Source organism: Anabas testudineus, chromosome 2 (genome assembly GCF_900324465.2).
Source record: "Anabas testudineus chromosome 2, fAnaTes1.2, whole genome shotgun sequence".
NCBI lineage: Eukaryota > Metazoa > Chordata > Actinopteri > Anabantiformes > Anabantidae > Anabas > Anabas testudineus.
Window position 1 is genome coordinate 7826680 of NC_046611.1, and position 26984 is coordinate 7853663.

The 26984-nt window shown below is 37.5% G+C and overlaps 1 protein-coding gene across 4 annotated transcripts in view; it reads left to right on the top strand.

The window, feature by feature from the left end:
* Window positions 1-26228, top strand: part of gabrb3 (gamma-aminobutyric acid type A receptor subunit beta3) — a 58938-nt gene extending 32710 nt beyond the window's left edge. For 2 of the 4 annotated variants that reach the window (XM_026364285.1, XM_026364288.1), the window contains exons 5-11: window positions 2778-2998; window positions 7078-7160; window positions 8417-8554; window positions 14182-14334; window positions 20299-20543; window positions 21022-21090; window positions 22781-26228. In XM_026364285.1, the coding sequence (XP_026220070.1) occupies window positions 2778-2998; window positions 7078-7160; window positions 8417-8554; window positions 14182-14334; window positions 20299-20543; window positions 21022-21090; window positions 22781-23152 (1281 nt within the window). In that variant the 3' untranslated portion in view covers window positions 23153-26228. The remainder of the gene's footprint in view (window positions 1-2777; window positions 2999-7077; window positions 7161-8416; window positions 8555-14181; window positions 14335-20298; window positions 20544-21021; window positions 21091-22780) is intronic. The other 2 variants (XM_026364286.1, XM_026364287.1) reach the window with 2 other exon arrangements.
* Window positions 26229-26984: the final 756 nt, after the last annotated feature.

Sequence of the window (26984 nt, forward strand, 5' to 3'; positions counted from 1 at the left end):
TAAACTTGGTACACAGTGATTATTTTAAAGAGTGTGTACTTATTAGTGACTCAAATGACCAGAGGGTTATTAGTCTGTTATTTTCAGTCACACATACTGTACCCTAGGGTTACAACTGTCAATCATTTTCATCATTGATTAATCGAATGGCCTTTTCCTCTACTGATTATTTGTTGTGCAAAAATGGAAAACAGGGAAAAATGAACACAATTTAACAATTTGACATGTTAAAGCTTTTTGTTTTGCATGACCAGATGTCCAAAATGGACAGTGGAAAACAGAAAATTTGGGGTTGATTTTAAGAAGGCATAAAATGTGGTGAGCTGAGGGACGACAATAACTAATGTTTATATTATTACCTAATATTTTGAACAGCCTTTCCTTCATTTCTTCATGATTGTTAGTAATAATAAGCCACATAGCCAGAATGGCTCCATTGTTAAGCTGTAGATACTGCATGGTTTTACCACTATACATTTATGGCTCAGTGCCAGTCAGCTTTCCTTCCTTCATGCTGTGTAACCAATCTGGATCCTGTGCTGACTAAGATCTTCCCTGTTCTCATCTCTGTGTGCTAACAAACCCTGGAAAACACATTTATTGAATATTAGGAATTAGTTAAAATAGAGGAATGGGTGATTAACATGCAGTCAATTATCTATTTTTGCATAATTGTATGTTTTTCTACTGTTTAGTTCTCTTGTGAAAATGCAAAACCTCAAGTGTTTTGTAAGTATTAGTATCACAGAGTTGAGAGGGCTGCGCAAAGAGACAAATAACAATTTTAGTTATGTAACAAGCATGAATATATTTTGGAAGTCATACTCAGTGGCCTCTTTAATCCTCCTTTTTATTCCTGTTTGGTGTGAACCTGAAAACTGCAGCACCAGCGGACATGTGTGCATTTGGCAGTGCCAGCTTGGTGCGGTGCTGGTCTTATTTCAACACCACAGCGGGCAGAGGGGAAATCATGGCATTGCCCTGGAGAGAGGGAGAGAGAGGTGCAAGAGAAAAACAGAGAAAAACAGAAATAGAGAAGAGAGACAGTTAGCTTGGGTAAGTGGATTATGTGATGTGGAAGAAAGGAGGGAGTGGCTCTGCCCTCTGTCTCTACTGTCGTTTCAGTCCCGATCTAATACTACTTCAGTCATTCAAACATTTGTTGCTTAATGTCCTGATTCTTTTTTTTTTTTTACTTACACAATTGTCCTAAAAATGTCGGATTTCACAGAACTAATAGTATCCTCTTGGCTGGACATTAAGTACTTCTTGCCAGTACTTCGTTGGCTTAGGTGCCAGATGGTGAGGTTGGTTACACTGAATTCCCTTCGATATCAGAGCCTCACATACAGTAACACTTTTACATTTACACCTTAAAATAAAGCCAATAACTCAGGTGTGAATTGGATTTTAAAACACACTTTGAGCTGGTCGTTATCAGCTTTAGGTGACATATATAAGGATAAAAGAATATTTAATTTTGTTGTATATTATTATAAATTAAGTGCCATGGACATTTTTCTTTTCTTCTTGATTATATAGTCTAAAAAATAAGGCCACACCAAAGTCAAGCTTGTGGCTCTGGGAGCTTACTGTGCTAACATGCTCACAATGACAATGCTAACCATGCTTATTATCATCAGGCAATATTTACTGAGTTTGCTGTGCTAGTTTAGCCTATTAGCATGCTAGCATGTATTAATTAGAACAGTTGAGGTCGATGACAGTGTCATTGCTAACATGGATGAAAGTCATTGATAGATTAATCAATAACTAAATGAATCACTCAGAAGAGGTTTCTTTTACAATACATCGCAGAATTTAGCACAAAAAGAAAACAAAAAGAAAATATCTATACTAAAAATATATATAATAAAAGGCTCAACAGTAGCTGAATTGCAAATGGTCAATACGTTTGAACCACTTAATGATTTAATTGAACTAATTTCAACACAGTAACAGTAACATAAATGGAAAAGACAGTGAAAATAGTATGAAAAATCTGTGAAATTAACAGTACTTAAATCAAATTTCACAGTACTCATGAAGCCTTCTGGATAGAAAGCAAAACTTAAATCAAGTTGGGATTAGCTAACATAAGCTAATATAAACGACCGATCATATGAAATTAAGTAAGGCTGCCAAATGCCAACGTGTATTTAATTGAGCAAGAGTGTCTTATAATGCTTAGAAATGCATTGTTTTATTAAAAATAAGAATTTGCTGACATAATAGGTATGAACCTAGAGTACATTCATTTTGGTCACCTATATGCACATGCAACATATGTTTAAAAGCTTTTGGGCGTCATTACAGTTTAACTCTGGGACTTTGTGAATTACTGTGCATATACTGGGAATACATCACCAACTAAGAGAAATGTGTTGATATGAGGTGCAAATTTGTATGAAATGTTCTGCTGAAGCTGCAGCTACATGAGTCATTCTGCCCACACGCTTGTTGTACAATGGCACATTACTGTATGGGTTACTGTATTCCAGAAGGGAGGGCAAGGGAACATCGAAGAATTTGGCTGCCGTTTGTGAACCAGTTGGCCCACACTCCCTCCAGCTTGTAGGATGCTGTGTCATGTCATATAAATATTAAGAGCACTAACAGTGGGGAAGGGGCAGAGCAAATGTTTCAGAGCTGTTAATGTTTGTGTTTGGGGTCTGCAGCTGCTTGTTCAAGCTTGTCTGTTTAATTAAAGAGAACGAGACATTAAGTGTGTGTCAATGTGACCTATTCTCATTACCTTTCTTCCTCTGTATCTGTAGGACTACACACTGACTATGTACTTCCAGCAGTACTGGAGGGACAAGCGTCTAGCCTACATAGGGATCCCTCTCAACCTGACACTGGACAACAGGGTTGCTGATCAGCTGTGGGTCCCGGACACCTACTTCCTCAATGACAAGAAGTCTTTCGTTCATGGTGTTACAGTCAAAAACCGCATGATCCGCCTGCATCCTGACGGAACCGTTCTCTATGGCCTCAGGTGGGTTCTGATTTCAACTGAAAACAAATGTTTTTAAAAGGCACAATGTGTGTTTTTCATCCATCACTATCCATGCTGTTGTTATATATTCAGAATGTGGTTTGGCATCGTCTTGCCAATATAAGTAAGGCGTTCCCAGAGAAAGACAGCATCTGGATGGCAGCATGTGTTGCTCCCCCTCTATATAACATTCAACACTAATGGTGCATTCACAGATGTGCAAGTCTGCCATGCCGTGTTTACTAATGCATCCTTACACCATCAGGGATGCTGGCAATTAAAAAAGCAGGACAGTTGCCCTTCTCTTTGGCATAGTGGGTGTGGTGTCCATGGTTTTCAAAAGTAATTTAAACCTTTGAGTTGTCAGACCACAGGACAGTTTTCCACCTCACCTTAGTTCACCTTTTATGAGCTCAGGACAAGAGAAAGCAGCTGTGTTTCTGCATCTTGTTTATAGATTTTTTTTGCCCCATGGTGGAGTTTTTACTTACACTTGTGGATGCTGTTCAAAAACATTGTTTTTTTATAGGTGTTTTTTTCAACCTGTGCAGTGATTTCCACTACAGAATCCTTCAAGTTTATAGATCATGACCATATAGAGATTCATCTTCCTCATTCCTCAAGGAATGTTTCAATACCATTATGTACCGCAATGAAATGTGTTAGTTATTTATAAGTCATTGAACGCACATTGGTGAACTTCACCTTATCCTTACTTCTGAAAGATGCAGTCACTCTGGGATGATCTTTTAATACCTAGTCACGATCCTCACCTGTTGTCAATTAACCTCATTAGTTATAAGTTGTTTCACCAGGTGCAATTTCTTCATTATTATTATAAATGTATTGTTGGCATCAAATTTAAACTGGGCAGGAATCTTTCAGAAATGATTTGCAAACATTGCAGTCCTATACTCATCCTACTTGCATTCTGCGTGATATCCCAACTTAGAAACAGGGTTATATTAGAGGCCATTTCTGAGACTCTTTCTGAAAAAAGTACAAGTTAGTTTATTTATGTAATCAGTGTTGTGCAGTTTCTGCCAGTGGAAATGAGCAACACTCCCCACAACAGTCAATCGTGAGGTCAGAAATGTTGATGTTTCCCAGTGTTAAGTTAATTCTATGTGTTTAAACCCCAATTACAGCCCCGCAGTGGCCCAAGCTGAGAACTTGGCAGTAGTCTGCTGCTGGCCGCTGAACAGCAAGAGGATTATATGTTATGCTCAAGGGCACATCAGCATTTGTTTTTTAAGGGAGCGAGGTTGCTGTCAGAGATCATTCATGAAAAGAAGTACAAAGAGGTTTGAAGGTGCATCAATGCAATGTTAAGCTTGCAGCTGTTGTTTGATATTTGTTTCATAAAGCCCTTGATTTGAATTTCCATTGATCTTTTCGACAGGCAGGTTCAGTTAGTGTGACCTATGAATATGGATGCATGCTTTGAATTATTAGAACGCAAAGTGAAAAGTGTGCATATTTGCATGCTTGTGTTTGTACGTATGTGCCAGTGTTCATACTTTACAGTCATACAGTCATGCTTGATTATGCAAGTTGAGTTCATAGCATTTAGCCTCGTGGGCTACTTATAGACCAAGGAGATCAAAGGGAGAGGGAGATGTGTGGTGTTTGCAATATGAGCTGTTACATAAATGTATGTCAGGTAAAGTTGAGCAACATGCTGAGTACGCATTCCTATCATTATAACAAAGGATGTACCTGCTATATTTATTGTGTCCAGTGCTGCAATTAATTGAATTCAAATCAAATTACACCACATTAAACATTGAACAATGACACAGCCCATTGGGGGTCCATAAATAACTACACAGTTGATTTTATGACCTTGTGGAGAACTTAGATTCATTTTATGGAGACACCCCTTAACATTAACTAGCCATTAAGCACTACTTCCTTAACCCTAAACTTGAACCTTAAACAAAGGTGCCACTCTTTTATGATTTACCTGGTGGTCCCCAAAAAGAAGGTAATTCTTCACAAGTGATGGTGTGAACAGATTTCAGGGTCCACAATGGGACAAATAAATACAAAATTTAAAGATTTAATATTTCATTACATTGTGTTTTATGCCACTACAGAAAATCAACATTGGTATTTTCCCAATTAAAAGTATATGGGGAAATTTTACTTACTAAAGTAATATTCATAATTGCCACCTAGTATGTAGCTGCATATGAGCAGCTAGCTAGCTTCTGTTAGCTAGAGCAGCCACTTGACTTTTAACAGAGTTGTGTGCCTTTGAATGTCATCAATCAAAACACAGCTGAGAAAACTCTAACATTAGCTGCTGTTTTTAACACTGACACAGGCAGATTTAATATCAGTGATTTAAAATCTGTCCGTGAATGCAATCTCTTTCATTATGCAGATGATGGAGCTGTGATAATGTCTAACAAAGATAAAGATTTGGCTGAGTGCCGAGGTGGAGAAGATTGCTGTTTGGTTTTCTGATAACAAACTGTCTCTTCACTTAGTGTCCAGTAAATCTAAGATTTAAGATCATCCTATTTGGTTCCTGAGTTAAGTTAGAAAATCTGAATTTTTAGTTAAGGCAAGTCCAACAGTAACACTGTTAGTTATAAACATTAGACATTCATCTCTCAGGTGATGCCATTGCACTAAAAGCACTTTGCAATATCTGGAATAGATTTCCAAGACTTTTGAACCTGTGTATCCATTTATCTATACTTCGATGTTGAAAAAAATAATACATTGAGGTAATTTGAATTGTAATAGTTTGTTATTTCTGAATTTATAGGTACCTTAATCCTTAACTGACAATCTAAAAAAGTATTTTTAATTTACTATAAAAGAAGAACACAGATATTTTTAAAATATACAACCAGAAATTTTTGGGACATTTTTGTTTTATAAATTGTGGATTATGTGTCAGCCATACAGGGTTGTGGAATACCACCCCCTTTCCAGTTTACCTAATGTCTGCTTTAAGCTACAAATTTTGTGAACTGTACCATGGAGCTAACTTCCTCTAATTCACTACCTTGTTTTTCAGAAGGACAATAGTATTGAGTATTGTTCGAAGTGAGGCTGCAGTATTATTAACAAGATAGTCGACTTCTGCTGGAGTAAAGTTGACTGCACTCCTCTGTGTTGGTACATGGCTTTGAAATAAAAGTCAGTGATTAAGGAATCAGTTCCTTAATCACAATACGTCTACATCGTGCAGATCTGATGAAATTGTAATTTTATTTGTATAGCAATACCACATAGTGGGTTTCCACAGCCTCATCCCAGTCTTAACTGAATGAAGACATTGAGTGGCTCACTGCCAAGCTCCCAGCTCTTAATCAGGCCAGACTTAGCCTAAATCAGTTTGATTTGCATTTCACTTTGCTGCTTATTTTAACTGTCTGATTATCAGCAATTTGAGCTCATACATCTGATGAACAAAGGGATATTTCCTTATGACCCAGTTCTGATGAGCAGGCATCACACTTTGCCAAAATGTGATATTTCAGTATGTTTTTGTTTATTTGTTTTGTTTTGTTTTGTTTTTTGCTCTTGTTTGTCTGCATCACAGGATGGAAAGTAGCCAGTTCTGGTAAAGGCGCCATAAACTGATTAAAAACAAGAGTGAGAACTTCTTGTCTGCCTGAGATCTATAGTATAATTATGTATATAGTTACATAGTCAGCATTTTACCTTGGAGGCAGCGCAATAATCTTATTTTAAGATGACAGTGCCAATACTCTGCAGTAATATGAAGCCAACTCAAGAACTTTGTGTAAAGACAAATGGACGTTTAGTTTCCTTTAAAGTTAATCATACAAAGTCAAGTGCTATCACATCAGTGCTTCAATGTAATCATTTCACTGCAGTCCTTTATGCTTCCTTGTTAAATTACTCATTTGCGTTACTTTATAACAATTCAAATGGACCAAAAAAAAAATTAGTAATCTCTTTCTTTCTTACTCCTACCCTATTCTATCCATCTTCCTATCAATGCGGTTTGTGTAAATCATATTCAGTACAGCATCTATAATACAGTATTTTCTCTCTCTGTTCCTCTCCTCCCCCATCTGTGTCAACTTTTTCAGGATAACTACCACGGCAGCGTGTATGATGGATCTCAGGAGGTATCCCCTGGATGAACAGAACTGCACTCTTGAGATAGAGAGCTGTGAGTAGACAGACCTAATGCCTTTAGGGCTGTCATTCAGCACAGCACACAGGCTCAGAAGAAAACCAACACACTCTTGTGTGAAATATTACATTTTGAATGAAACAATAACAAACCTGGTTCCTTTTTTTTTACGTTCTCCATCATTCCTTTCAAATCTGTAGGATGGGGTTTACTTTGTATAGCAATATCACCACTGATGCCATATATTATCACCTGAAAGAACACATGATGCAGCTATATTCAGTGCAAGGTTGTTGGTCTATTCATAAATTTACCACGGATCATCCATGTTTATATGGAAGATCTCTTGTTCTGCTTCTCGGTGCTGACCGTGCAGCATCTACTGTCATGACATGATAGCTGGAGAACATTATTTTACAAGCATGCAGCAAAGCAAAATATTGTTGGGGTACATCTAAAGATACAGAATAACATAAAAGATATTTTTACAGCAGCTGGATGACTAGATTAGAGGATGACCAGCTTCAGTCAAAAAAACAACAACAGTAAAACATACTTATCTATCTATTCATTGAGACTGGCATGTCACCAGATTCTGTCACGCAAGCTTGCAGAGAATTTAATGTAGCGCATTTGACATTTGATACTCATGTTTGTTAATTAACTAATGATTTAAGTTAAATGTACAGGATTGACATTAAAAGCACAGTCTAAATAGAAATTTGTCCTTTGGTTTACAACAGTTTACTCAGGCATAGTAACAGTCACAATGTGAATGACCAAGCAAAAGTTCTTTATTTAGGAACACCTCCCAGCACCCTAAGGCTTAACAAGCCAATAACTAATCCTGGACTTTGATGGGAGATTTGAGTAATATGATTGATCTTTGCAGCAATATTGGCATACAATATTAGCTTTTAATTTTACTGCCGTATTTACGTTTCTTTTTAGATCTTTTACTTAGTGTTTTGGGCCAATCTTTCTTATGTAGGGTAATGTAATCTTTACAGATTCTTTGCTAAACAAAATATCAAAGAGTAAATAATGAACTTCCATAGGCCACACTGGATATGTTGAATTCTTCTGACATTTTTGTGAACTCAAATGAACCTATTAACCTGTTTTGAATTTCAAAGCAATGCCTAGTTCTTGGAAACCACTTCAAACGTGATTTTTTTCCTACCCAAATGACAGCCCAGTTGGACGATCAGCAACACTGCATATCTTGATCTCCAGTGATGGTTAGACAGATGGTTACACCTTGGTGTATGTGTGTGTTTCTTCTTGTACAGATGGCTACACCACAGACGACATTGAGTTCTACTGGAAAGGAGGCGAGCTAGCTGTAACGGGGGTGACACGGATCGAGTTGCCTCAGTTCTCTATTGTCGATTACAAGCTGGTGTCCAGAAATGTGGTCTTTTCCACAGGTAAATGCTGTGCTCTGGCATGTTGTGCATGTTTTAAGGTCTTTAGCCTTCAAACACTGAATTTCCTTCGGGAATAATACATAACAGTGGATGTTACATTTTAGATTATATTGTTCATATTAAGCGTTGGCCTATTTTCAAGCTGATTATTTAATGAGTCTATATAGCAAACATATCTGCACTTGATCTGTTGATCTTAAATCCTCAGAGCCAAAGTTGTGTTTGTCAGTGCGTCTAATTGGGTTGAAGTGAGGAAATCTGCTGCGTTTGAAGTATCCCCCAAGTAAAAGCAGCTGATGCAAGGATGCTGGAATGGTACTTAACCAAAACACGCCGTAAATGCTGTGATTTACAGAGCAAATAATGTCTGTGTCATGTGGTTTGGTTATCTTGCTGACATTAACAAAATATAGCTGAAGACCCAAGTTAATTAAATCAGTCAATACAATCAATGTGACAATGTCACACCTTAAAAGCCCCTGAAAATGTGTTTTCAAACCTTATGTTTTCTTTCTAATATTACATTGATGTGACTATATAAGAAGAGAGAAGTCAAATTTTTGGGTCAAAAACAGTTGTTGTTATTATTTGTGAAGACTTTGGCTGTTGGCAAGTTACCAGTTAGCTGTTCTATTGACGAAACTATGAAAGTACGCAACACTGATTTTTTTTAATCTATGTTCTACCTGATTCAAATAGGAAAGTAATTGTAAATATATAATATAATATAAACACAAAATGATATATTTTCAGTTTAAGTATTAAATTAAATATTAATTCACATATATTCTGAAAAATAAAATAAATAGAACGATGAGTCACATAAGTCAATAAGCATAAACAATAAGTCAAATACCATAAACCCTGTGAAACCAAAGTCATCACTGATAATTTCAAACTGGAATCATTCCCCAAACCATCAATGAATACTTAATCAAAACTGAAACATGGACACTCAAACATAAGAAAGAGGCGTACACAGATTGTAAATGTTTTGACCCTGCCTTTTTAATTAAGTGGTGCTGTGATTTGTTCGTTCATATCATCCTTCATGGCAATTAATTAGAACACACGGTGACATGTTAAGGTGATTTGTCTAGCAGGAAAAACATTTACAGTATTGTATTTCATGCTATAATCAATTTGTGTTGCTAACTTGCAGAAGTGTAGTAATTCAACAACCCTCACTGCACACAGTGGTTGTCAAATATATTCAGTTTTTATGTGTGGTACACCATGACTCTAAATTAATCTAATTTTTATGTCTACATTTAGACAGAGATACAGAATTTATTGACACTCCCTAACCAACGGCCATATAATCTGGTCAGCAGAGACACATTCAGCCATAAAAGCTGTGTGACATTTAGTAAAAAGATAATTTCTCTGAGAAATCATACTCAAGAGTAAGAACCACACCCAATCTGAATGAGACATGCAGAGTAAATAAATCTTTTGTTTGCTTTTAACATCTTAAATACAGATGCACAGCACAGACTTTTATCCCTCTCCCACAAGTGTTTGTGTGCCTGTACAAGCTACTGCATTCTTTCACCCTCATTTCCACTGTGAGCCTGTCTTAGTGTTACACATGAGCTGCATTGCATTTACCATCACTCCTGGCTGCGAAGAGTACGTGTGTGAATCAAATGTCTATGTGCTGAGGCGAGAGCACCAGTGCACTTGTTTGCGAGAAGCGGCATGTCCCCTGTGGGTGGCGACTATCAAAGTTTAGTGTCCAGCGGTCTGCTCCCGTGCTCTTGGCAGGATGTGTGAAGCACATCAAAGGCTCCCGCAAGGTCTGGCTAATGACCTGGCTTCCTCCATTACATGTCCCAGTAGCCAGCCTTTAATTCCTTTCCTCCTATCCCTTCTTACTGTCTGCCTTGGTGTCGCTCTCAATCCTATTGCATATTTTTTCTATATTTCTCCTCCTCTCCTCCTTTTTCTTCTGTCTTGTAAGAGGTGTGGTTGGATGCCAATTATCCTACTGTCTGACCATATACTCATAGTATATTCATGTGGAATGAGACTCCAATCTGTTATTCCACTGTAAGCACACATATAAACACTGCATGTGTGTGCACGTATGTGTATAATATTCACATTCAAACTCAAGTCTATATGGACTAGCAACGTAAGGTTAGAATTTACTTTAAGTGTGGGTTGTTTGCACACACACAACAAAATGTCATAGCTATTAACACCTCTCTGTCATCTTACTGATGTCAAGATGGCCACAGTAATAACAGGTTTCACTTTAATTTGACAAAGCTGGCCTTCAGGTTTGTGTGTTTTTGTTAACAGCTTGAATAGACATATAAGTGCTCCTTTTATGACTACAGCCTATAATTAATATGATTTTGGACTCTTTGTTGTCTCAGGATGAATATCTCACTTTCTACAACTGGTGCTGGCAGCTTTCATCTGCTGTAACTAGCTAATTAAAATAACAATAGATCCATAAGTTAGTTGAAAATCCTCTGTACAGGTGACTTTTTAATCTTGATAAAGGTTCTCAGTCATCCAGATGTTAGGTTAGGTAACTGTTGTAGGTAGTAAGCTAGTTAGCCAGGCATGCTAACATTACCAGCTTACGCAGCAGGATAAAACAAAAACACTGTTTAATTGTTTGGTTTCAGAAAGGATAAAAAAGCTAAATTCCTAACTTACTAATTACAGCACAGTTTCTCATTGCTTGTCAAACTTGCCTGTAACGTGTGTCATGAGAAAAAAAACAGAGAACTCCAACCTCCAACCTGTTCAGCTCCCCTGTCTTTCCAGCTGCCCTTCCAGCCTCTATTGTACTGTCACCATCAACTCAACTTTTGCAGCCATCCCTGCATTTATAATCATCTCCCTCTTTCTCTCCTCCTCGGCCTCACACATGGTGTTCCTCCCACTCATGGATGTTGTTTGGAATAGCAGTTACAGCCAGTACAGTTCTACACCCACACACCATTGAACCTCAGCCTCCTCCTTTTCTTAAACCACTTCTTGCATCTGTGACTGCAAAGATATGCAGTTCGGATTTTAGCTGGAGGAGCTGTCGTTAAGGATGCATCAAAAGAAGTGAATGGGATATTTTAAGACCTGTGACAGTCTGTTCCCATATTCCCAGTGTGATGAAGTGAACGTTCAGCTTGTGGCGACTTTGTCCATCTGTACTAGAATGTCTACCCATGAGCCCTATATAGTAGGATCAAATGTGATAAATAAGACATGGGTTGTGTATTTGAGCTTTACTACAAAGCAGCTTTACAATATACTTGACAATGAGCAATACAGCTGGTTAAGTTAGGTGAACTGAAGTTTTATTAACTATACTAACTTTCAGTTCACACTTTAGACAAAGAGAGAAGGTGTCAGTGTGAATCTTTTGTAGCAGGAAGCTTTAGAAACACACTCATCAGCTACCAGCCCCTCTAGAGACGAGTGTTCACCTGTTAATATACGTGAAACAGATGCAAAACAAGGCTTGTTCACTTCATTCACTGCTGCTGTTATATAACAGAATCTAAAATTAACATACTTACTTTTAGAAATATTGAGACTCAGCGGGCCAGTCTCTCTCAAAGCCTTCAGTGTTTTAATGGTAGCACTGGATTAATAGCTGTATACCCATATAAAAACACTGAGGTCAATATCAGTGTAGCCTAAGCGTTTCTGATTATAGGTTTTCTTTTGTTGGACCTACTGACGCACTGAGCACCTGTTCACAAGCAAAAATATCCATATCCTGATCATGATTTATCCTGGTATGGGTCATATTATGATGTTTGTGTGGTAACAGATAACATAAAACCTGGTTACTCGTATGTGATTCTTACATGTGATGTAAGCAATTGAACCACAGTGTTGGAAAAACTTACTGATTAGAAAAAACAAGCAAACATTGTATCGCTATTATTGTTTTTATTTAGTATTATGTAAATGCTACAGGTGAGCTGAACAGGAACCTCCATCATCATCATCATGAATATTAGATAAGAATACAAAACAAGTTAGTGTGTTATATTAATGATGCTCAGCACACATTGTTCCTCGTGTACGAGCAAAGATGGTTTGTTTATGATTACTATGATACAATTACTGCAATTATGTTCAGGTACACCACTATTAGCTACTGAAGGTTTAATAGTCTCCCTGGAGAGAAAAAAGAGCTTCTTGCAGTTTCATGTTATTGCTTACTGTGTGGTGACTTCAAAACGACATTATTTCTAGTTTCTGATAACGTTTAGTTAGATGATTGAAGAAAAAAAAAGAGTATACAGACATGCTGCTCTGTAACTTCTGTAAGAGAATATTTTTACTTTAATAAACTTAATAATTTATTAATACATTTCCATAAAATCAGAAAGTTAATCATGTATTAACTAATTGTTTCAGTTGTGTACATTATCATACTGCTATTTACTAATTAGCACTGTATTTTAAGCCAATATATCCAATAGTTGTTGAGATATTTCAAGCTGGGTCAGAGTGGTGTACATACTGGAACTGCTGCCCATTAAACCATTTTGTTTTTTTAAGCTTGGGTTATTTGTTTAAAATGTACTGTTGTATATAAGTTACATTCCTGTCTGATGTTGCAAAAGCAATTTTGGTATCTAGTAAAGTCATGTGGACAGTTGAGACAGTTTATTAGCATAAAATAACTAATATGATTGTGCTATACACTGTAGTGGAAGTCAACAGTAGTTTAACAGCCCAGCATTCAAATAACATGCTGGGGGTTTTAGCAATCTAACATCAGTAGGTAGTGAATCTTAATGAAATTGGGTATTTTTTTCCACAGCGACTCTCTGTCTAACTCTGCACACAAGTGTGCAGTTGATTGGACCCACGCTCACCACAAGTAGCTTTGGTTGAAACCCACGAATTGGAAATTATAGTGTAATGGCCCCCACTTCTCCTCCAATATAAAACCAAAATGGAAAAAACAGCTAAGAATAGTGGGAGTAACGAACCATACATTCAATCCCTAAAAAGACATACGCTAGGAGACTGGGAGATTGCTTTTATATCAGAGTGTCATGCTCATGCAGATACCATTTGTATTCCAGGTCATGGAAAAGTAATGCCAGAAATGCTTTCCCATAGCAGGTGATGGTGGGAATATTATTTAAAATTCTTGACTTATGAAGCACCAGAGGCAGTGCTACATGCATTTATAAACCTATTATTCTTTCAGTAAAGCTGAATCACTCAGAATCAGCATATGAATTATGGAGGTGGATGAGATGTGGAGAACTGATAAATCAAAATGTGCTGAAATTTTTATCACCATCCTGAATATTGTGTCATATCGTCATGAAATAGGGTTACAGTTTTGTGTGTATTTGTGTGTGTATCTGCCGTAGTGAAGGGGATACTTGTTACCATGGCAATAAATCCAACCCATGCTGTCAGGGTTGCCATAGAAACTGAAACAAAAACACAAGCTGTCCCTACGTACTCCTTGAAATAATATAAGTTAGATATTGTTGCAGTCAACATCTCATCTACTGAGTTTTATTTTCTAATTAGCTGAGCATGAAACCTAATTTTATGTGCTGTGATCCTTGACATTACCTTAAAAATGTAATTTCTCCACAAAAGCTATGTCTTGTCTCCTCCTTCCATAGGTGCCTACCCTCGTTTGTCTCTGAGCTTCAAGCTGAAGCGGAACATTGGCTACTTCATCTTGCAGACCTACATGCCATCCATCCTTATCACCATCCTTTCCTGGGTCTCCTTCTGGATAAACTATGATGCGTCTGCAGCCAGAGTGGCTCTAGGTAAGAAGCAGTCGCCGTAGTAGAAGCAGGTGCAGAGATTTCGCCTTATCAGATGAGGTCAAGGATTCAAAATGAGCCACAGCCTCTCTTCCTCCACGATGGATTCCCATGCACATGGCGAAACGTCTCATACTGTCGTAGGATTAGTGGGGGCTTTAGGAAATGGCTTAGAAATTGGTGGTCCAAATGAAAATGGATTTCAAAAAACATTTCTATTCTCCTAGTATAACGGGAAAAAAGCAATGTCTTCAGTGGACACAGGCTCAGTTTCTCTTTAGTTAGGGAAACATTGCTGCTGAGATGCTCCAATAACAATGTAAACATCATTCATCTCTTGTGACGTCTATTGTGGTTTTTTGTTCATACATGAACACACGACCGTGACTTGAACCATACAAGGTCACGCTTTGTATCTGTGGTTGCTGTGGCTGCAGATAGGCCTCCAGGAGCTATAAATACATCACATGTCTAATGACATAATTACACTTCTTATTGAAGCAGGCTGTGTGGGTGCAAAGGTCCGCTCTCTGTGGGTCTCCTGTGAGCAGTGCACAAGTCAGAAATAGAAGCAGCAGGTCGCTGGTTTGTAACCATTCTGTCTATTCGCAGGAGGCTGTGGTTTGTGTTGAATACTGGACTGGGTTTTTACAGGTCACATATGAGGCAGTAGTAGTAGTCACAAAATGAAGGACGCTAAGACAATAGTCAAAAAAGCCTTTTAACAGCAATTATAATTAATGTCATGTTAAATTAGCAGCTGACCATTGGTTAAACCTGAACTCTGAACAACAATGGTCCAAATAGCTTGGCAACTGTAACTAGCCACATAGGACCAGTCAAGCTCTGAATTTCACTGTTTGCTTCTTTTTAAAACTCAGTGCTGCAAGGTAGTGAACAATTTCCCAAACATGTCAATCTACATCAAGAGAGAGCATTTTCAATTAACTCATGATGCTTAATTAGCTAGATAGCTACAACTACAAATATTTGAGAATTAGTTAGTTTGGTTAGTTAGAGGGCATACAGCTACAGTATGCAACTTTAAGGAATAAACTAGCAGTGAGTAACTCTAATATCTCTGCACTGCTGACAGGCTGTGACTTTAGACGAATGCATTAAGATACATTTCATACATATATTTATACTTGCAAAAAGGTTTACACACTGTATCTTTAAATAATAATAATAAACCTATTGTGAGAAATAAAAACAAGCATTCAGCAGAACATTGACTTGTTGAGACTTTCTAAATTTTTAAAATACTATAGCAGCTTGTTTCAAACTTACAACACCAGATTCACACCAAGGACTAATTCCGAAAAGTTTTAAACTGAAAAGAGAAAGCACTTTCTGAACTGGCAACAATCCAGCCATTCATGCAGCAAAGTCCCTGCAACCGGCACCAACTGGTGTTTTGTCAGACAAAACGCCAAAATCCAAATTGCACCAAATAACTGATCACTTCACTTAATTCTGCAAAAGGAAAAACAGAAAAGTGTAGTGAGCTTGACTGTTTAAGCAACTCAGCAGCTCAGCAATCACATAATGGTCCAAAGGGGACCAGGCACAGTAACAGTAAAGCGTCACACACTTGGATGCATTACCTGCATCTCTTACTCTGTTATCCATGGGCACATACATCGCAGCTCTGGAATGGATTTCTGTGGTCAGTGTGCCTGTTTGTGTGCACATACCTATGTTTGTTTGTTTACATCGACCTTTATTAGTCTATGAATTGGTTAGCCTTCTTTTGGTGAAGCATGCATCCAATATCCGGTCATTACTGTATGCCTTTGAGTGTATGTCTGCTTATGTCTGTGTGTGTTTGTGTTTGTCTGCGAGGGGATGTTTAAATGTGAAGACCTGCTGACTGCAATATCCGGTGTGCACCTCCTCAGCTGAGAGGCAACCGGAGGTCTATACCCTTCTCCTGATGGATCATTACGAGCTTTCAGCAGATACCTTGATGTGGGAAGAGTTTTTGAGTGTGGGTATGTGTGTGTGTGCAAACCTGCCAGTAAGAGCAGTGTAATGATAAGGGAGAAATCAATTCAAGGAGGCAGCGGGTAAACAATTGAATTGTTTAAAGGAGAATCTCATTTTCCTGAGCAATTTCAAAGGATTGCAAAGTTACAAATGACCTGCTAGAGCCCTAATCTGGTTGCAACCCATTTCTCACAGTCGTGCCCTACGTTCATAATCATATTATATGAGCAGCCAAGGTGTGGGCATTAGCTGTAATTGGTATGGGATAACTTTTAGCGTAACAGAAGAATCACAAGGTGGAGTCCACTGTACAGTATGTTCTTCCAGACCTTCTTGTTCACAACAGTCCCTAAATGACAAGTTTTGAAACACTGGGTATGCTAACCAGATAGCTGACAATCTGGGCAGCCTGTAAGTGATTTATGCAAGTGTTCAATTAACACTGCTTTGATTTACCACCCATTTGTCTATTCTCAAAGCTAACATCCATTCACACACGTTTTTGCATCCTACATGATACCTCTTTCCTTTGATAATGTTGAGCTGTGTTGCTAATGGGCTATTGGCTTGTGATTAGCAGAGATTTGATTGCTGTGTGCCTTTGTTCCAGCTGTTATGGTGGAAAAGAGACTCGGGGACATATAACAAGAGAACGGAGGGGGAGGGGACCGAAAGAGGTGCACTGTGTGCAAAGAGGGAACCCACCAGTAAATGATGGTGATATCTGGGGGTGGGGGATAAAGGATAAATGAAGAGGGAGACAGATTGAGGCAGAGAGAGAAAGAGAGAGATAAGGCGAAGAAGCAGTGAACAATGGAAAAAAAAAAAGGAGGGAGGCCCATCAGCACATGGTGCCATGATTAAAATGTTCACACAGGGAGCAGGGGAAAAGCGTGAGAGAAGGAGGAAGAGAAGGACAAAGAGTAATGGCACAGCTGAGAGAACACCTATAAACAACAAGACTGGTGTTGAGCAAAAAAAGAAAAGATTACACCATCCAATAGGGGCAGGCAAGCTTGAACACATTCACACCCACTTGTCACACTTTCTGACAGCACACATACATGCACGCGTGCGAGTGGTGTTAGCCTTGTAATGTGCCAATAAATCACACCGAGAGCTAGATTGACCTTAGCTCTCCTGCTTCCTCCTCCCGTCCCGCTGACTGTACTTTGTCTGTTCACTGCACTTTGACGCACACACAAGAGCAAGGATTTCAGAGTGTGTGTGTTCCATTTATCTTCAACACATGTAGCAGTATGTCTGCCATACAGTATCTTTAATCACATACCCTGTCGGGTTTTGCATGAACACTTAACACAAAAAGAAGGCACGTGGCACAGAACAGACGTTTAGTCCACACAGAAACCTCAGTATTCTTTAGTTTTGCTCTCTGTGTCCTGAATTTTTATTTAATCATTTTTAAGTGTAGCATGTTTCTGTACTTGTATTTCTTTTATTTCTCTACAGTGTTTCTATATTTAGTTTATTTTTGCCAATTTTATTGTGCATGTTGGTAGTTGGTAATTTTTATTGTGGGTTTCTGTACGTTATGTTATTCTATTTTGTAGTGTTGCTATATTTGAGTATATATTTTCTCTATTTTTACAGTGCATTTCTTTATTTGGTAGACATTTCTATTTTTAACTGAGTTCCTGTATTTAGTATTTTTTCTGTTTTTGCAGCACACTTCTATATTTGGTTGATTTTTTTCTATTTTTGTTGGGTGCTTCTATCTTTTAGTGTTTTTGCTTTGGTTTTACAGTATATTTTTGTATTTGATAGTTTCTTCCACTTCATAGCACATATTTTGTGCTATAATTGTGCCTACATGCATGTGTATTGTAGTTGCAAGGCATTACGTTCCCAAGGCAAACTAGAAACTTATTATATTGCAGCCAGTTCAATCCCCCTCATCTATTTGTAATTTTAAAACAAGTCTCACATAATGTCTCTTTCTTTTTCTGTCACGGTGAAACTGACGAAGTCTGAAGGTGCCTTTACTGGCTGATAGCAAATAACCACACCACTCTGTACCCCTGGTGGTTAAGGTTACTAAGAGCTGGGGGCTAGATACATGCAGCACTATTCTAATGAGTTATTTCTGCCTGATGACCAAGGGGCATTTAGAGGTTTCAAGGCAGACCTTTGAATTTCAATGAAACAGAGGTTATGCATTCATCTACCAGTATGTGTGTGTTCATGCAAGTAAAATCATGATTAAACATAAAAGCGATCAGTGTTACAAGAGTGCTCAAGCAAAATATAGCATATGGAGTGTTCTTTTATTTCCTCCTCACTGTTTTGATACTTCAATTGTTCAGCAACATAATTATCTTTTTTTCCACTGGGTTAATCCTCCTCTTAACCAGCAAAGGAAAATAGCCACAGCACGTTTTCTTTAAAAATATCCCTGTTTCTATAGTAACACCTAAGACATCTGCTGGAGTTTTCTCCAACGTGACCTTACAGTGACTGACTGACTAACAGCATCTGCTTAAAATGCATTCTTTTACAATTGGCTTCTGCTATGACAGGTTTGGACTTATTAAGCAACAAATGCATCATCTTAGATAAACTGCCAAGACTGGTAATGAGGGAGTGTTGGAGCAGTGTTAGGTTCACATTTCATCCTTTAAATAAGGTTGAATAATCTAAACCAGCTATTATTTATCACACTTTAGTTTAAATCAGTTGGGAGATAAGAGTTTAATTCTCAATGTATCTTACAAAATGTATTATGTATCAAACTAAACCTTTTTATGTTAAAGCAAGGCATGTCTTGCGCATCACATGTTCATGATATCGTCAGCCTTTTTAATAATATTTGTGACTCCTTTAGAGATTGCCAATGTGTCCCATAAAGCCACCAACAAGCAGCCTTGAATAGATGTCAGTATTCGTAGCTGTAAAGCTGATTGTAAGAAAACTAGGGCGTAGATGGAAGAAAAGCTATGAAAGACCCTCTACTACACTACAATGCGATGGTAAAGAATGCCAGAGTTAGTTGTTATTTCAGACTGTTGATCATTTAGTAAACCCAACACCTCCTAGCATTTCTGCTGAAAGTGATGCAGAGTGTGAGAAGTTCTTAACATATTTTAATGATAAAATAGAATCAATCAGAGCTTCTATTATCACAAACACCTCACCAATCGAAGTTTCTCCCCCTTTTAGAGAAATATCTCCAAAATACATTTAATTCTATGATTTCATGATACAGAAGTGATTTTACATGCATTTATTTCACCTGTCTCAGCCACAAATCTATTAATCGGCTCCAGATTGTTTAGAACTCAGCTTCAAGACTCTTAAACTAGAAAAAGAAAAAAATGTACATATCACTCCTGTCTGAGCTTCCTTGCACTGGCTGCCAGTATGTTTTAGGATAGATTACGATTTTTTATTACGATCCTCTGGTATGACAACCACTGCTTATTTAGGACGACTACCTATTAATTTTGATTAATGTGACTTAGTTACCCCATCTATGTTTTAGAACTGGTTTCCCATAGGACTAATGTAGTAGTGTAGTAAATTTTGTTTATTGTTTATTGTTTTTGTTTTTCGGCACCCCAACCGCTCGAGGCAGATGGCCGACTAACTTGAGCCTAGTTCTGCTGGAAGTTTCTTCCACTAAAGGGAGTTTTTCCCCTCCACTGTTGCCTAGTGCTTGCTCAAGTTGAATTTGTTGGGTTACTTGTGTTTTTTGTTCCTTATGTAAAGCACTTTGTAACACATGTTTAGAAAAATTGTAGAAATAATAATTTCAATTAACTGTAAACACAGTAGGTAACCATTTAGCAAAATAGTTAATGATTAATTTCCAAACTACTAAATAAGTGTTGCTAAAGATACTGTAATAGAGATGTTTTGTTTGAGATGATTCCATTACTTCTAGTTTTTCTTTACTGTTCTGCATAGAATACCTTGTATGAATGTGGGTACTTTGTGCCTTATTCTTTTTCCCCATCAAAGGGATCACTACGGTGCTGACTATGACCACTATCAACACCCATTTGAGGGAGACTCTGCCCAAGATCCCCTATGTGAAGGCTATCGACATGTACCTGATGGGCTGTTTCGTCATGGTGTTCTTGGCCCTGCTGGAGTACGCATTTGTCAATTACATCTTCTTTGGGCGGGGCCCTCAGATGCAAAAGAAGTTAGCTGAGAAGGCAGAGAAGGCAAACAACGAAAAGGCCAAGTACGATGCTGCAAGGGTGAGTTGACATTTGATTGTCGGATATGATATCTGGATGTGCAACTGACTCCAATGTATCCTTATGTTCTAAAGAGAATTTTGAATTTGTTGTAGTTGATACTTACAGAAATGTATATGCTAGTGGCCTATCCGCATTGAATCAAATATGAATCTGTTATGAATTTTTGGTTATTTCCACAGAAAATACCACAGGACATGATCGTGAAAACTACAGAGTGGACAAATGAATTAATTTCTCTTCCTTCCAACAGGGCATGAATGATAAAACAGCCTTGACAATGCAATTATACTATAATTAACTTTTTTGTTAGCTCCTGACATCAGAACCAGCAAAAAGAAAATGTTCTGCGTTATTGAACTGTATTACATTATCACACAATTCATAGGAGGCTTCAACAGCCAAAATATGTTGGCTTTAAAAACTAAAATTGGGTATTTTGTTGCCCACATGTGGCTGAATATCTTCATTTTCCCAGGAGGCAGGTAGTAGGACCGCATCCCTTAAACGGTCCAATCAGGTTAAAGGTCTTCGCCACTCACGCTCGGTGAGTTGTTTGTTCAATGAGACTCTTCAGTATCCTTGAGTCAACTCTGCCATTGCCATCAGCTGACATAGATGTTTTATAAATTTTTATTTTGCCTTAATGGAAAATATTTCTCCATCCATGCAATGAGTGAATCGACAGTAGACATCTTCATGACATTACCTTAATATCAAGAGTATTCATCTTGACTTTGACTTATTCATTACAGTTTTTTCTACATTGCTTGATCTTACATTGTAAAAAATGGTGTTTCAGATATGAACCTGTTTCTCCTTTCAGAGCTCATCCTGAATGCATGCTGTGTGTATAACATCATTAAAAGCCACATTTCTTACACAGCTTTCATAAAGTGACATTGCGCATGTCGGGATGTGGTGAATCAATCTGACTTTCAGTGCAAAGTCACAGCAGAGGTCCCCCAGGATTCTTTTAAAATGGAGTTTTAATTTAAAAACTAAATTTGAAATTTTTGTATATTCTTAAAATATTTAAAAATATTTGTTTCATTAAACAGTATTGGAAGTAATGACTGTCATCGTGTAACCATGCTCAAGCTCTCAAGTGTATGTATGATAGAACGGAAGGCTGCTGTAACTTTCAGCTACTGTTTGTTCGTACACTGGCATTTTGAGAATCTAAAATATTCAACAAAAATAACACAGGGCAAACATATCTGTTGCTTCCTGTCATAGCACACCGGAAGGGCACTTAGTTAAAAACCCTTTCGATTTGTACAATGTCTCTCTGCCATCTCTCTCTTTAAAAAGGAAAATGTGGGACCACACTTCATTCTGTTTGCATGAATGATCATCATTGTCCTTTATATTTGTTTGGTGGCACACATGTCTTAGGCATGGAGAATTATATGTTTAATTAAACTGTTCAAAGCTTATATTGCTTCAGTCAGGGGGAAAAAAAATTATTTTGTTTCAGAGAAGAGGTCCACCGCTTGAACAACAGAAGACATGACATTCAGGTTCAATCAGCAGACATTTTGGCAGCTCTGCTATTTCTGTAACTCGACCTGTCTCTTTTATTTTGGACTACTTTACTCATTCAGATGAAAATATATTCACTGACATTTCATTGATTATCTATCAGTGGAAATTTGCCTCCTGTTCCTTGTGTATACAGAGCAGTGACCAACAGTCAGCTGCTTTTAAAAACTGCCATCCAGTCAATGCATGAGACACTCACTGTGCCTGAAACTGTGAAAAGGTTTCTTGCTAATGATGCTAAATGATAATAATCCATGAGATGACTTGTTGCCATAGCAGAAGCATAACATTCGTGGATAGACAATGGGCCACTGGGTAAAGGCTTATAAAAGGTTCTGTGTGGATCCTGCGTAGTAGCAGGTAGTAGACACCCAGACTGAAATACACACAAAATGGGGTTGTTTTGTGTTTCTTTGTAGTTGTTATGTGTGTCTTTGTGATTGTTTCATGTGTCTTTGTGGTTGTTTGATATTTTAACAAAATTGTTGAAATACTGACTCTGGCCTAGGGGGGCCTTGACCCCTTGGGCACATTGGGTAACACCTCCATGATGACATCCACATTTCATTGTCTTGAGTGCACTGTACACTGAAGAAGAGTGCTTTAAAAGTTGAGGTAGTGTCCTTTCTAGATGTTCCTTCTATTTGCACATAATGTTGATAATAAGTTTTCTCATTTCTTTATTCATTCAGGCGGAACCACATGGCCATGGGAACATTCTGCTAACCACCCTGGAGATCCATAACGAAGTCGCGGGAGGCGAGATCACCACCAGTGTGGCAGACATTAGGAACTCTCAGTCCATGGTGCAGTTAGACAGCACAGCTTCGGCGCACATCCAGTACCGCAAGCAGAGCGGTGGAGTTGGCCCACGCTCCACCAGTCGGCACTCTCTCGACCGGTCTGCCCAAATGAAGCGCAGTCGCCTGCGGAGGCGGTCCTCACAACTCAAAATCAAAATCCCTGATCTGACGGATGTGAATGCCATTGACCGTTGGTCACGGATCATTTTCCCCTCTGTTTTCTCACTGTTCAACCTCATCTACTGGCTCTACTATGTCTGATTGGGCTGTTTTGTTGAGGTGTGTGTTCTTGTCTGAGTTTTTTCCATTTTGTTTCTTTTTCTTCCTTTTTCTTTTATACATTATGTAATATGTTGAATTAAAGACTTCAACAATACAAGACCATAAGACTGAGAAAGACTGGTGAGTTTTGGACCAAGTTCTTGTTATTATTATAATTTTTTATATATTTGGAAGTTTTTGAATCCTTAGTACCAAGTTTTTTTTCTTTTTCTAAAGCACGTACTGTAATTGGGACTTGTGACAGCCATTTCCCAATATTTGACTTTCGGTAAAGTGTATATAAAGCGATAAAAAGCCAGCAATTCAATAAATTATACAGTATTTGCAAAAAATAAAAAAAATCTACACACAATAGCAGTTAACGCAAAGATTTTTTTAATTATAAATAAAACTTTGTACTACATAAACGGTTTAATAAGTGAGGAAATTCCTAAAAATCATAAAACAAAGTAATGTATGTTTGACTGGCACCCTATGCACTATTAATGCATGTAAAGATCAGTCTTAGTAGAAAAATAACCATTCCTTTTTTTATGGGTTATGACACAACTTTACAGAAGAAACAACTCTGTGGATTCGTATTTCTTTATAGCATTGATACAATGCAATACACGGTATACTTGCTATTAACTAATTTATGCAGTGATCTTATAAACCTTTACCCAAACACAATCATTTAAAGTTGAGGATTTTATCCTCTGTTCAGGATGATTGTGACTCAGGTTTTGAATTTTCTTTGCTATTTGGCATCTTTTTCTTGAAAAAGAACAGTATCACTGAAATAACCTTTATGGTCATTTGATATAATAAAAAGCACAAATATGGGTAAAACTGCCATTTCTTTTCCACTTCTATCTTCTAGGAACAGTGCTTCAAGTGATAGCATGACAGAATTGCACTCAAATTAATAAAACTTCCTCTATAAACTGTCTTTATTCTCAAACAACAGCCAAGGGCCTTTGGGCGACCATTATTCAACCCATGAAAATTATGATATTTTTGTACTCTGTGTCTTCAGGTATCCATTTGATTTCCTAACCTGTCTTGTTTTCTTTCGCTCAACACTAACTCTGTTACGGCAGTAGAGTGGTGGAATGAAACCTATTTTTTGTATATAAGTACATAGATGTGTATATACATAAATGTGTATATATATATACTGTGTGTACAACCCAAAATGAAAATGAACATATCTTGAGCATTTTGTGATTGTCATACTGGCTATTAATGGTCAGACTAATGCAAAAGAAAAAAAAAAAAAAACCCAACAAAAACAAATAAAGACAAAGATCACACAAAAAAAACAACAGGTTAGTTAAGTTTTTGAGCATTTTGGGTACCCTGATTACATTTCGTGTCAAACATTCAACCATGTTGAATTCCACCATATGTATGTTCAAATCTGAATTTTAGAGCTGTAATGCACATGGATTTTACAATAACCGATTTGTCGACTAATGAGCACATACTAGCATTGAATGTATCAGATCCATTCTTCAGGTAGAGGATAATGAGCCATGGTCATCGTTTCTCCATCAGAATGTAACACGGCTATTGTTATGTCGCGAGTGACGGAGGAAGAGAAGGAAAGGATGATGTTTCATTAATGTGTGCACGTGTATGTGTGTGTGAGAGAGATGGAAAATTGATAGGCAGAGGGACAGAGAGGAAGGCATCGGTTGTTTCTTTTCCCTTTTTTTTTCGCTGCTTGCCCGACTATGAACAAATGTCAATGTATAATTGTTTTGTGGATAAAATAACCCTACTGTCCCAAGTCTTTGGATAAACTGCCACTTCACATAAAGCCGCAAACAACAAAACCAGTTACAACTCATGGACAGTGATGTAAATCTGAAAGCTTTCTTGTTCAATCATGAAATACATCCACTGTTTGTGCATGTAAATGAATATGAGTAGAAAATAATGGCACTTGATTTGGTTATGACTGAGCTGTTTGGTTTATACAAGAGCTACCGACAGAGTTTGGATCAATTTAACTTGGGAATGAAAAATTGTTTTAAATGAGCAGTCTGATGTATGACTTAGAACTGAATGTATTGTACTTGGATTGTTGCTGCACAAATGCAATTTTCTTTCTAGAAACAGGATTGACCTCAAGCCTGATTTATAGGACTCTAGTTGATTCCACACTCAAGCAGTCGACTGTCTTCTTGTCCTGTTTTCTATACGGACTGGACAAAGTGCACATATGAACTCGGTCAAAAAACAAAGAAAGTTATAGGTGGCATAACGCTTAATGAATATATTGATAAAAGTGCTTAGAAAGTAAAGCGAATGTTTCTTTCCTGTTTCCATTGATTTGTATGCAAACATTCTGTGTGAACAAAGTAAGAACGGTTGTCTTGATGTTGATTTTGGGTGCAAAATGACATTTCGTGATCACATGAATTCAAGGTAAAGCATTGTTAAAGTCTCTGAAGCAGTTTGTCCAAAGATGTTTGAAACTGCTTTGTGTTGTAAGGATATATTTGTACCTACAAAATGTCAAAACAGCTCATTAAGTTTCAGTGGTGTGTAAATAATATATAATAAGAGATTTCTGAAGCTACAAAAAAAAAAAAAGTTTTATGGTGCAAGTCAAAAGCTTTTCCTGGTTTACTGGTTCACTTTGATTTAAAGGATTACATTTTTGCAGTTGGTCATTGTATGAGTCATTTTATTACTAAATTAATGCAGTTGAAAAGTGAACAAGAAGACAGCTGTTACAAACTCTAGATACTTGTTTATCGTGCATGCAACTACAATTCGTAACTTGGGAAGACTTTTTAAAAAAAAAAGATATTTTACAAAGTTATGATAACTGCCAACTGCTCATTTTAGAGATGACATGATACCATGTGAGCCTACAGTATATTAAAAAGAAAAAAAAAAGTGAAAAAAAAAAAAAGTCATCAAAGACTTCAGGTGTTGTATGGCCTTGGTCCCATAATGGAATGTGAAATGTTCTGTGCTGCCACAAAATGTATTTAGGCTTAGATTTATACTGTATATCTCTGTATGTTTCTCTTCCTTTTTGAATAGATGATCATGTTAAACCATCAAATAAATGATATACATTGTACCTGTGTATTTGATATTGCAAGCATGCATGACACTCCATAAATAATCTGTATAAGAACTGTACTTCATGTTTGGCCAGATAACACAATGAACTGCAGAGTCAAACACCCAATAAATCATAAAGCTTGACAAGTTGGAAGTACTAATAAAAAAGTTGCCTGTACAAAGCCCAAGAATATCTCATCTTCAACCATTCAGGTGCCCTTGAGCAAGACACTTAATCCCTATGTGTTCTAGGGCAGCTACCCACTCACTGACAGTGGAAGACTTCATTATACTGGGCAGCTCCCAGTTGGACTGAGTTTCTTATATGTGTGCAATGAACTTTATGAATGTATGCCAGGGTGTTGATACATAACACAAAAGTAGTTCCCTAGATAAATAAAGATTGTGACAATGTGGAGGTGGAGGTTGTTATTATTATCATAACCTGTCAATTTTCCTTCCTACTCAGCTGGAACATGGCTCATGAGAGCCTTTGTGGCTTGTCTGTACAAGTGATCTGAGAAAGCTTTAATTTTTGTTCAAGAAACTCTTCCATTATCAGCTTCTACCTCTCTTATCCTAAAACCTTTTCACGCTTTCATCCACAAAATCTTAGCAGAATAAACTGACTTTCTATTAGACTTTTAACTGCTGTTAGTTTTTGTCAACAAAACCTAAAGACATTTTTGGTTAGTAGTTGTAAGTAGAAATGTAGTCTAGGATTTTCTTTTTACCTTTACAGTTA